The 13,549-nt window shown below is 40.2% G+C and overlaps 1 protein-coding gene across 1 annotated transcript in view; it reads right to left on the reverse strand.

Annotated features, from left to right (window-relative positions):
* Window positions 1-13,549, reverse strand: part of NBAS (NBAS subunit of NRZ tethering complex) — a 316,364-nt gene that overhangs the window by 129,427 nt on the left and 173,388 nt on the right. Inside the window, exon 35 of the mRNA XM_032866873.1 lies at window positions 12,940-13,029. Coding sequence (XP_032722764.1) covers window positions 12,940-13,029 — 90 coding nt within the window. The remainder of the gene's footprint in view (window positions 1-12,939; window positions 13,030-13,549) is intronic.

The following is a 13,549-nucleotide window of genomic DNA, read 5'->3' on the forward strand; positions in this document are numbered from 1 at the left end:
TGAAAAAAAAAGTTTTAAAAAATCATGATTCCTATGGGTTTTTTGGCCATTGGGAAAAGTATAAACTACCCGCCCAATGCAATCATTATAATTTGATTACGAAAACAACATTAAAAATATGGATGTTAATAAGGAAACAATCCAGGTTAAGTTGCTTGTATATTGATAAGGGCAACCATGCTAAAAACAACTGTTTGGGGTTTGGCTCATTATCCAATGCTTCTGAAAGGACAGGGTAGAAAGTTCTATGTAGGAAAATACAGAATTCTCCCTCCATGTGTAATAATGACAACAGCCCACCACGGGCCAGGACTGCACAAAGTGCTTCACCTGTGTCCTGGGCCTCAAAACTGGAAGGGAACACCAAAAAACACAAAAAGTTATCATGGTAGCGTTACTACAGTTCCTTTCTTTCCTTAATTTCTTCACTTTGTGAGGAGATAGCAGCGGAGGCTGATTTATTCTCCGCTCTGGTACCACAGACAGTTGGTTTATCAAGTCGGACTTAAGTCAACAGAAGAAAAACAAACTGATTCCAGTTCCTGCACTCCAGAGACCCCTTTTTTTCTAAGAAGGCCACAACCCTAGCCAACGTGCTTCTGATGGCACAGCAGCAACGTTATCCCAGTTCCCATCCTGCATTTATGGAGGGGGGCCTGCTTCCGCCGGACAACCAGCTCACTGGTGCATGTGACCCACCACGTCCGGCCTGAGGTCTCCTCTCTGGGCTACTGAAGGGTCTGGAAATCATGTATACTCAGCTTCCCTCGGCTTCTGAGTTCTCCCCCTAATCACTGTGCACAGAGTGGAAACAGCTCCATGAGTCCCTCTGTGAATAATACTGCCAAAAATAGTTCTTGGCCAGAAATAAAGCTCAGAAGAATCTGAAGTATACATTCTCTCTTTTTATACAGATATAGATACGTAGATACAGCTTTGTCTGTGTATGTGTGTGTGTGTGTGTATATACACACATATATGTATATGAATATATATAAAATATATAGTAAGCATCTCAATTTATTGGCTATATTTTTGAATTACTTAAAAACCCAGAAACAAATGAGGATTCATTCACTTACTCAGCACTTGCTGAGTGACTCTTAATTCAGTGTCATGCACGATACCAGGCACTGAGGTGATAAAAACAAGTAAGACACAGTCTGTGCTCCCAAGTTGCTCCGAAACTAGGGAGGGAGGCAGAGAAGCAGACCGGTCACTGCAGGGGAATATCGCCTGCTCCAGCCGAGGTGCACGCAAAGCACTATGGGAACACAAAGAGAGGCCATTCCTCCCCTGCCTGGAGGCACGATCGCAGAAGACTGCACCGAGAAGGTAATATTCCAGCAGGAAAGAAGACGGGGCCTCCAAAGGAGGAATGGCAGAGATCGTTTCGGGCAGACTTACACAAACGCAAGAGCATGAAATGAAACAACACAGCCAACCGGAGGAATCCTGAGTGAGTCAGAGAAGGTGCAGATGCTGGCACACAAGGGCAAGGGGCAGAACACCAGGATGGAAGGAAGGACATGGGACTGGAGCAAAAGCCCCTCTGAGCAGCCCAGAGCACCTCCGCTGTCGCCCTGACAGGTGGGAAGCCACTGAAGGACTCGCAACAAAGGAAATCACATAATCAGATTTGTGTTTTAAAAATATTACGCCCGGCACAAGAATCCAGTTAGGAGGCTGGTGTGTTAGTCCAAGTTTCAACTCATCAGGGACTGAATTAAGATCATAATGCCACGAACATGTAAGGTCACCATGGGGTATTTGCCTCCCTGAATGAATACATTAAGTGTAAGTGTTTTTATTTCTAATCCTTCTCAAAGGGAAAAGGGCCTGAGGTAAATCAGATAAGCAGAGAAATCCAACTTTCTAAGAAATAAAGTCCACAGTCACCAGGTGGGTCTTAGTGAAGACCTGAGAGAAAGAAGACAAGAACAGAAGAGAAGTCGGGAACATAAGCAAACGTTCATGGTCCGCTGAGCAAGGTTAGATGCGGGGGTGTGGTGGGGGTAAAAGGAGCAACACAAGTTACTGAGGAAGAATGAACAGAGGACCAGGTCCACAGAGGGGACTAAGAAAGATCTAGATACCTTTTCTCCTTCTGTCTAACAGAAGTCCCGGTTACAATATCTAAGAAACATAATGGCTATCATTTACTAAATGCATACTGTGCGTCGGGTACCAGGAAGGGGCTTCCTAGGGTCATTCCTCAGTTTTACAGTAATACTGCAGCCTGGGTAAGAGGACGTCGTATGATGGGAAAGTAAACTGTAGAGCCAGTAAGTGGAATATTCTGCCCACGGGCAATTGGCCTAGGGGTGTCTCTTCTTGACCAGGTCTGGCTAGCGAAATGTGTGGTCCATTTGTTCTTCATAGGGTTCTGACATATTATACACACACACACACACACACACACACACACATACACATTTAAGGTCATTTATTTTTCTGTCTTATAAAACTAAAATCTCATTAAAGATGGCCTGAAAAATTCCAAAGATTAGGAGAAAAAAGATAGTACTTATTCACAGTTCCATGATACAAAGACAATACTGCCAGTAAACATTCTCCCTTCCTGTCTTTAATCCAGGCTTAGTGACCTTTCAAGGATAAGATATATTTAAAAAATGTGTTCAGTTTGATAAACCATAACACATCAGCACTTAGTCACAGACCACCGTGTCCCAGCATCCATCCCGGAAGCTGCTACTGTGTCATTTTCAGCCACTCCCAGGGCCGAGATAAATGCTACTCGCACTTCTGGCAGCATAAATTAGTTCTATTTTTATACTTTATATGAATGGAATTATGTCCTCTTTTGGGTCTGATCTCTAGCACTCAACATTTTCTAAAGCCTAATATATTTCATCTATAGTAGCTAAATGTTATTCAAATAAGATTTCATGCCACATTTTCAAATCTTGTTCATCTTCTTAATCAAGAGGGAATACTGAAGGATTTGAATGTCATCAACTTATCAAGTATAGAACTAAAAATACAAACAAGGTAAGAAATATGGCACTTAAACACAATACCACTTCACTCAGAGGAAAATCAAGTCAGTTGAAAAATATCAAAAAATACAGACTATACAACAATTATTCCATTTCATAAAATGAACCTAAACTTTACTTCTAGTTCATATGGATAGGCTAACTCAAGACAAGAAATTTCAGATATATAAAACTTAAAAGTTTGCTTCATAAGATAAATGAAATTCACATGCTCAGAAATGTGTAAGATAAAAGGATTGTAAGCAAGTCCCCTAATGAGAATTATAAAAGATAAAGTAAAATCAAAGGCTCATTTGGACCACAGAAGAAGCATCAAACTTTAGGAGAGTCTACCAAGATTATACTGTATCTAGAATAACTAATGAGGAAAATAGTTTTCTTTCAACTACATGTAATGGGGAAAGAAAAGAGAGGTTAGGCAAAATTTACTCCTCAAATGATTACTACTGGCACCTTTTATATTCATAGTTGCACATTGCTAATTAATTTAGAATGTGTAACAGCAGAAATAGATTAATCCCCCAAACCAAATCAACAACTCCCAGCATAAAATTTAACATGAAATCTCATTAATGTCAAGTGTGTTACATAGCTCAAAGGTTAACTTACTAAGCATTAATAGTATCTTTCAGATTCTCCAACAGACCCCACTACTGCTCAGGTTCATAAGAACAAAAGTAGCTCCCCAAGTCAAGCTTGGCTTACAGAAACGATCCTTGCTGAACCATTACTGTAATGAATAATCCATTCTGGAGTTGCTTTCTCTGGTGTCTGGTAACATGTGTTAATTTAACGAGAAAAATCTGTTTGCCCACCATAAACTGAGTTGATGTACACATAAAGCTAGGTAAAGATTAGAAAGAGCTCTCAAACTGAACTCATCCACTATCTCCTCTCTTCCAACAGATCGTTAGATGATCCAAAGCTCTTCCCTGTACCTAACACAGTAAATTTCACCCTGAACTCAAAATATTAAAAATGCAATCTTTATTACTAGTGCTGCTACTTTTAGAAGGATCCGTCAGAAGAAGCAGGAGAAAAATCCCCACGAAATAAATCACTATAAAGTCTGACTCTGCTTTAGTTCATCTGCTAATTAACAGGCCAGGTTACAATTTAGATGTTTTCACCTTTGCAAGTCATGAATCCCCTATACAATTCTGATGAAAGCTGTATAAGTCCCTTCTCCAGAAAAAATGCGCACATGTGTACACACACATGAACAAAGTCACAAGCAGACACACGCACACACACCAAATTTGACACATGATGTCAGAGGCTTTGAGAATCAAACCTTCTTGAATCTCCTAACATTCTTGGACCAAGATTAAGAGGCATGTAGTTAGGAAAAATAGAGCCATATGATTTTACCATACCCAATTTTTAAATCACTTTTGATAAATGATTTGCAGTTCGAAATGCATCCACAAAATAAATTTACTGAACACATACTTCTGGCATGCCTATTATGTTTAAGACCCAGTGCTAGGCAACAGAGTTACCATGATGATTAAGATATGGTTCCTGCTCTCAAAGAACTCACACTACATTAGGGAAGAAAGGCAAATAGGAAATTTGCTTTATTTCACCAATGAACTGAGAACTTATCAAATTGGACCACGTTCAAATATTCCTCTCCTTACAGTAACAGAATTTACCCCAACCCATCATATCTACATCTTAAACTTCTTCATTTATTTTATTCACATATTCAACAAATATTTTTGACATTAAGTATAATAAGAACAGACACTGTTCTAGATGCTGAAAATAGCAGTGAACAAAACATTGCTCCTGTCACAAAGATCTCCCCTTACATTCCAAGAAGAGATAAACAAAAAATAAATAGAAAGCACGCCAGAGAAGTCTATCAGATCAATGATAGGGGAAGAGCTAGGAAGAAAAACACAGTATGTGGAAGTGTGTGTGCAGAAACGAGAGAAGCTCTCACTGAGGAGACCAGAGACATGTGAGCAGAGACCTGAAAGAAGCGAGGACAAGTCATCTGGACATGCGGGAGAAGAACACGGCAGGGGAAACAGAGCAAGTACAAGGACCCGGAGGGAGAACTTGACGGGAACGTTTCAAGAATGGCAAGAAGGTCAAGACCGGGTATGCTGAGCAAAGCCAAATTTGGGGGAAAAAGGGCAGAGGGCAGGAGAGAAGAGATCAAGTCAAACTGCTAGTAGGGAAGACAGATCGTGGGTGTCCTCGTAGGACAGAAATCATAAAAACTTATTTGTACTCTAAGGAATGTGGCACAATCTGATATATTTTTGAAGAATCACTCAGGCTGCCTTGTTGAGTCCAGACCGTAGCAAGGAAAAGAACTCGAGCAGGCAGGCAAACAGAACACCACCATCAAACTCTAGGTGAGACACCGGGAGAATTTAGACCAGGGCGCTAGCCGTGGTAAGAGTAAAATATGGCTCAATTCTAAGACCACTGGGAAAGTGGAAACGACAGGATTTCTTGACAGACCGCATGTGTTATGTACGACAGAGAAGGACTGAGGGTGACAACAAGATTTATGACCTAAACAACTAGAAAGATGGAGCTGCCATGTTCTGACGTAGGACACGGCACAGAAGGAGCACCATGTTGGCCTGGGGGACGCATGGGATGTGAAAATCAGCGGTTCACGTTGAACACACTGAGATGGAAGTCCGCACAAAAGGTAAGTACAGATGCTGGGTTGGCGGTCGCACGTACAAGCCTGGAACTCAGAAGACCAGGGCTCGAGCTATAAGCAGGGACTCATCTGCACAAAGTTGATATTTAAAGTGATGATAACGGGTGCAATCATTCAGGAATGAGCACAGCAGAGAAGAGACAGAAAGACTGAGACCCCGGGTATCTACCACTTAAGCTGGGGAAATGAGGAAGGACCAGCAAACACGATGAGACTAAGCAGACAAGGAGGCATAACGAAGACAAAGAGGTTATCCCTGAAACAAGTATGTATCCAAGGTCAAATAAGATAAAGGCAGATGTGACCCGTGAATTTAGCGACAAGAGGTCACTGGTGATCCAAACACAAGCTGTTGTGATAAAACAGGGAGGAGGAAAGAGACTCGTGGCGAGTAGGTAAAAGGTAACAGGAGTAAAAGGAGATGAGGCCGCTGCTAGTGTAAAACAAAAGCAAAGGAAAAGTCCCCCAGAAGAGTGCGTATGAGCCCCTGCAGGGCCAAGTGGTCCTGTCACTAGGCCTCCTCTTAAAAGGAAAGGGGGATGCCCAGGTGGCTCGGTTGGTTAGGCAGCTGCCTTCGGCTCAGGTCATGATACCAGAGTCCTGGGATCAAGTCCCACATCGGGCTCCTTGTTCAGCCGGGAGCCTGCTTCTCTTTCTCCCTCTGCCTGCTGCTCCCCTTGCCTGTTCTCTCTCTCTCTGTCAAATAAATAAATAAAATCTTAAAAAAAAAAAGGAAAGGAAACTGTCAAATCCCCCAGAATTCACTGAAAATAAAAAATATTATTTACAGAAAGCTATCTTTTCAAGTGGATTTAAATGGCAAGACTAATTAAAAAGTAAAAACCATATTTTCTTTGTTATGAAAAGAGTCAAAGAAACTTAAACAAAACAAAAACAAATATGTTAGAAACGCATGAGCCCTATGAGGAAAGGGCGAGATGAAAGAAGAAAGCCGGGAATACCAACGGAGGCGTGAAAGGAGGCAGCTACCCTAAGCCTTTGTGAGGAGTGGGAATCTGTGACAGAGATTCTCCGAGCCAATCAGAATGACAGGCTGCACACTCCTGACCACCAAGCAGGCAACCGAGCAAACACATAATGCCATGAGCACACCAACGGGCAGTGCACGTCCTCCTCTGGTCACCTTTGACCAGTACTGACTGACTGACTGACATGCCCGAGTGTTCTGAATGGTGCTGGTGCCGTGTTCTCACCCCGCATGCGGACATCACATATTACCATAAACTCAGTTTCCCATAGAAAACATTTCTCAGGGGGAGCCTGGGTGGTTCAGTGGGTTAAGCCTCTGCCTTTGGCTCAGGTCGTAACGCCAGGGTCCTGGAATCGAGCCCCACATCGGGCTCTCTGCTCAGCAGGGAGCCTGCTTCCTCCTCTCTCTCTGCCTGCCTCTCTGCCTACTTGTGATCTCTGTCAAATAAATACATAAAATCTTAAAAAAAAAAAAAAAAGAAAAGAAAATATTCCTTGGGCAACATTATCCTCCCAAAAAAAAAAAAAAATTTAATGAAGACCTAGTCTGTTCCCAGTGATGTGCTGGCATCACGACAGTGGAGAAAGCAGAATCAGCACTTACACAAACTTACGGAGGGCACGCCACAAGAAAACAGGAAATTCTCTACCTCTGGAGTCCATTTCTACCACTTTATTCCAGAGCAATGCTAGTATAACTATGCAAAATGTGTATATAAAAGGCTCAGTGCAGCTCGGTCTAAAATAGAGGAAAATCAAACACAATCTAAATGTTCAAAAACAAAGTAAAAGGTAAATAAATAATTGTCTGTGCATCAAATGAACACTAACCCACCCTTATAGAAATGGTCTGTATATAATGAGAAAAGCGTATATCCATGACAAATAAGATTACATGAAAAAAATTAGCTTCAAGTTATTATATGCAGTATGATTCCATTTTATTTTATAAGATAAAATAATAATTCTTCAGGAGACAGACAATAGCTGCACATCTCTTTATACTCAAAAAAAAAGTCTGGTGGAACTTTTTAAAATAAACTTAAATATGTTTTACCTCTAAGCAGTGAGATTCATGGTATAGGTAGAAAGAACGAAGGAAGAATTTATCATACTAATTTATTTTTGATTAAATTATTTCACATTTTTTAAAAAGTAGAAAAACCAAAGTTACCACAAATTTCCAGTACTTATCAAAAGTTAACAAATGTTAATATTTTATCACAGATGTTTCACATTTCTTTTTTTTTTTTTTTTTTTTTTACTTTTAGGAATAAAATACACCACATAATGTCAATTATCTGAACCATGTCTCCTCTTAAAGGGATTCCTAAAATAAGAGCCTATATTAATTTCTGCAATTTAAAAAAAATCATGAAATCCAGTTAAGATGGAGAAATGAACTCATGTTTCAGTGTGCTCACTCTGCTCCAAAATACTGAGGATAATTGATGAAAAGGGTGGAAAATCACTCAAGTTCAATGGAATTCAACATCTGGGGGCTCAGAATTCCAAAGCTGGCAGTGGTTGCCAGATGCTCCTTTCTAGAGAATTGTGAATTGAAAGGATCCCCGGTAAGAAGCTCAGACTCACTGCCTGGGACTATGTATTTATGTAAAACTGTAAGTCTAGAGAGACAGAGAACTAAGACAGGGCCCAAACCCTTCACTGGCTCCACCCTTTATTTCTCATAGATCCTCAACATTACAAGAGGGAGTCCCATGTCAAAAGCTACTATAGGACATGGTTCTAGACTGAAGCACCAGGGTTTAGATTAAGGAAAACCACAAAACTACAGAATCCTTAGACAGGGTCTAGGGAGCAAAGTAAACTGAACAGGATGTCTCCACAATGAGCTTGAAAACCAAAATTCCAAAAGGCCAAGGGAAAAGAGACAGTAAAGTGACAATTGTAACAAAAATCCATTCTAGAGGAAACTGTTTCCTTTAAAACTTCAAAATATTAATTTGTCTTTGTGCATACCAAACATGAGACTTAAAATCCTTCAAGAAGGAATAAACTATCATAAAACATAAAACAAAACAAAAACCATCCCATTGAACTAATTTTTATGTATGGTAAGAAATTCTAAATTCATCTTTTTAAATGTAGATATTCCTCAAACTTATGGTTATTTCACACAAAAAGTGGTTTATTTTTACTTACTTTTCAATAAATGTAAGAGCTAAAACTATAAAACTCTTAGAAAAAAGCACAGGGATAAATTTCTGTAACCTCGAGTTAGGCACCAATTACTTAGCTACAACACCAAAAGCAGAAGCAATAAAAGAATATTGATAAGCTGGACCTCAGCAACATTAAAAGGTTTTGCACTTCTAAAGCTACCATTAAGAAAATTTAAAAAAAAATCAAGTCATACACGGAGAGAAAAATATTTTCAAATCATATACTTGAGAAAGGACTTATACCCAGAATTTAAAAAACAAAACACCACAACAAAACTCTTACAGCTCCATAAGCAGCAGCATATAAAAAGATGTTCATTATCATTAGTTATTTGGGAAAAGCATGCCAGAATGATAATGGGATATCACATACATCCCCGAGAATAGCTTTCGAGAAAAAGCCAGGTAATAAGTGTTCATGAGAATGTGGAGATACAGGAATCTCTTTTTTTTTTTTTTTTAAGATTTTTTATTTATTCACTTGACAGCAGAGATCACAAGTAGGCAGAGGGGCAGGCAGAGAGAGAGGAAGGGAAGCAGGTTCCCTGCCGAGCAGAGAGCCTGACATGGGGCTCCATCCCAGGTCCCTGGGGTCATGACCTGAGCTGAAGGCAGAGGCTTTAACCCACTGAGCCACCCAGGTGCCCCAGGAATCTTAACTCCTCCTGGTGGGAAAGGAAAATGGTACAGCCCCTTTGGGAAACAATCTGGCCATTTCTTCAAGTGTTAAACACATATATACATGCAATCAGCAGTTCCACGCCTACCTACGTACACAAGAAATCAAAGCACATTTCCCTACAGAGACGTGTGCACCAATGTTCAAAGCAACATTATTCACGATAGCCTAAAAGTAGGAACAACCCAAATGTCCATCAACTGGTGAATGGAGAAAGAAAGGGTTGTCTCTGATACTGAAGGACAACTGCCATTTTGCTCACTTCTAGATATTTCTAAACAATCCTTTTATAAATCCAAAATCACTATGCTTAGCCTATGCCCCAGTTCTAAACATTAACTAGTCCAGTTGTATAAATCTACATAGACACTTAAAATGTTCATAACAAGTTTTCCCACAGTGAAAATGATTTTTTAATGGGAACCTTATACATAATCCATTTCCAAATCTAATTAGATTTATCTGAGGGAAAACACCATTGGCTAAGTGATATAACAAATACTAGCTAAACAAACGTTAATACGCTCTAAATGGTGGAATATTGCTACATCTAAAAAACATAATAACCAACATTAATAAGAAACTGGAAAACTGTAATTTTGGTAGTTATTCACAAAATATGCATTCTGTTCTATTTATAAAGTAATATCTTGTTCACGCGGACAATAGCCAATATCTTCAAACTTGTAGGCTCCACTTGAACTAATGCAAATGCTACTGTAGAGCAATTACACCTTTACTTTACCTGGATATATAGATAAAAATTAATATATTCACAACTGAGTAATGAAAGTCTTGAGCATTAAGCAGTTTACACATATCGTCAGCTCTCATTTACAGTTATAATTTAATGCGGTTATTATATCTACTGTTAATGTGTAACATGCAGCATCTTACAGCTAAGCACTGCATTTTCATCTAATAATAGTAGCTATAATATTCCCAAATGTGCTTTAAGAATCAAAGCTGTAATAAGTTCATTGAGGGTTTGAATTTACATTTCAGGAGATCTAGATTTCTTACAACTTGCTGAAAAAGGTCAAACAAAGACAAAAAAGCTTTTAAGAAGCTACCAAAAAAAAAAAAAAAGAAGAAGGAAAAGGAAAAAAAAAAAGCATACTTTGGAAGAATTCTTTTTCCTTGCTAAGTAGAACGCGTTAAAGCTGACTGGTGGTCTCCTTCATTTACTAAGGAGACTAATGGACAAATACACGTCCACTTGCAGTGACACAGCATGTCCCATTCCAAAGAAGCCATTAAAGGGCCAGGTTGACACTTTCTAATTCATTGTAGAAGGAGAAAACAGGGAACCCAAAAGTCACAAAGGCTTTTCCTGGATTTTATAAAGAAGGATGGGGATTCAGAATAAACTTACAGAGCTGAATTCAGCAGAAATACTTCGCAATTCTAAGCTGAAGAGAGAAATGATACAACCCTCACATGGGCCAAAACATAATAGGATCTCAGTAGCTACCACAGCACATATATGTGAATTAATTGGGAAATCCCTTTTATTTTTATGCTAAAATCTATTTTCTAATTAATTTTTACCACAGACTAATCTGCATGCAGTGAAGCTTCCAAGTGAGCATTAACAAACATTTCCTAGGTGTTCACTATGTAACAACCACTCTACAGAGAGTACAGACATAAACAGCACACTTCCAGTTACCACACAAGAGCTGACACAATGACGTGAGAGTATGTGGGAGATAAAGAAGGATGAATAATTAGAGTCAAGGAAAATTTTCCAAAGGAAATGATACTTCAGACAGGATCAGGGGGTAAGAAGGATGACCAGAGCACAAGGCAAGAAGGGCAGCAGAGGGAGAAAGAAAACTTGCATTAAATGACACCAAAGGTGTGACGGAGCCAGAGAATGGTGGTGAGTTCGGTAGAAGTGGAACCCAGAGCATGTTTGTAGGACTGGAACCCAGGCATGAAAGAAGATGACGCTAAAGAGACACACAGAAGGATGAGAGATGTGGCTGAACCAGTGGAGTGGGATAAAAGGCTCCAAAGACACAAAACTTGGGATAAAGAAGGTGCCATTGAAAATGGGTCTTCAATTGGACCTTGAAAGGTAGTAAAATTGGCCAACTTCCTTCCTCCAAATATATCAAAAGCCTGTGGAAAACCAATCTATAAAGAGGATTATCATCTCTTAATTAATTGACCTTAATAGAATATCAAAAAGTGGGCTACTTTCAACCTAAAAAAGAAAATGCTAATTTTATGTTGTTACAAAGGCAAATGTCACAGAAAGGCAAATGTCACAGAGCCAACCATGACCAAAAGGTGTCAGGGGGTGTGTACACCCTCCTTTGTCTCCCAGGATGAACCATCCTGAGGCAGGTACATACTTCTGTGGTTCAGACAGACTATTATGCATGAGAATGTCAACGAGGTGAGGGAAAAGGAGAAAAATCCTGTAGAAAATTGGCAAGAGAATGGAACAGGTACCTCACAAAAGAGGATCTCTCCTGAGCTAATTCCATCTCGTTAGCAATGGGAAAAATGCAAGTCAAGATCATAAATAAGTATCACTAAATACTTAGGAGAACAGGTAAAATTTTTAAAAAAACTTACAATGTTGAAGTGCTAACTCGGAATAAACGGCAATCCCCAGTGCTGTTACTGAAAATGCAATGGGTAAAACCACTCTGGAAAATCATCCGGGGTTCCTGAGCGAGGCTGCAACTACGGACGTGCTAGCATCCACCTCCAGGGCTGGGGAAGCAGACGCCAGAGACACGGTTATGAGCCGCGCAACAGCAAGGTGCAGCGCATGATGACGCAGCTGTAGTTTTAGCCGAAACTGAACAGACCCTGACGCCAGTCCTCACCGGAACGTGCTGGGAGATGCGCACACGGCAATCTTCCACCGCAGCAAGGATAAATGTGTAAGAGTGTGGACGGGTCTCCCGGAGGATATGGGGGGCGGCTACTTCTGTCCCGTACAGAAACGGGTGAACTTAAACCACCACATGGGGAGAGGTGTGAAGGGGCATTAAAATTCTTTAAAACAAGAACAAAGGCCACAAAGACCTGGTGTCAGGACAGCCCTGATCTCTGGAAGGAGAAAGAAGGGCCAGAAATGAAAATGGGAGACAGTGTGTGGGGACATGCGGAAGGCTGCTCATACACTGTTTCTCTGGTGGCTTCATGGATACTGTCTTTGTGCTAATTTATTGAGTTGAACACTTTCGTGTACTTTTTTTTTTTAATGTATGAATGTTGCATTTGACAAAACACACAAAAAAAGTTTGGAAGAAAAATGGTCTCTCCACCCCATCCGCAGGGCCAGGCGATGCCCAGCTCACTCCACTCCGGGCCCGGCTTCAATCTCCTCCCCCACACACACTAACTCACCTCCTGTTGCACTCTACCAGTTAACGGTGAGACACTGATACTCTCCCCGCCTTCTGGATGGATCTGGAAATTCACTTTTTGACAAAGAATCTGGAAAGAGAACATGACCTACTATGAAGGAATTGTGTTTTTAAATTCACGGCACTTCACAATCAATGTAGACTGGAAATTTTAAAATGACTCTTTTGAGAAAAAATCTGCTATTCCATACTGAACAGTTTTTTGGGAACAGGCTTATTACTTCAGGACTTTCTGAATACCTGCCCAGTTTCAGAACTGGGAACCAGTGGTGGAAAAGCTGGTATACAACGTACAGAATGACAAGGACATGAAAATGAGAATTCCAGAAGCTCTTCCTATAGTCTTATATCCTGTACTGATCTCTTCCTATATTTTTGCAACAAGAGCATTAATTCACCATCAGGCAGATCTATCCTGTGAATTTTAGGAAATTCAGCATCTCCCCAACCAAAACTCTTTCCCCTGCCATTTCCAAAAGGCCTCTAAAGAATGTTGTCACCACTGGTTTTAACTCCTATGATTTCCTCCTATGAACTCCTATGACCATTTCTTATGTTTTATTCTCAACATTAACTTCCCCCTTTACATT

Source organism: Lontra canadensis, unplaced genomic scaffold (assembly GCF_010015895.1).
Source record: "Lontra canadensis isolate GAN:19392208 unplaced genomic scaffold, GSC_riverotter_1.0 scaffold32, whole genome shotgun sequence".
Classification (NCBI taxonomy): domain Eukaryota; kingdom Metazoa; phylum Chordata; class Mammalia; order Carnivora; family Mustelidae; genus Lontra; species Lontra canadensis.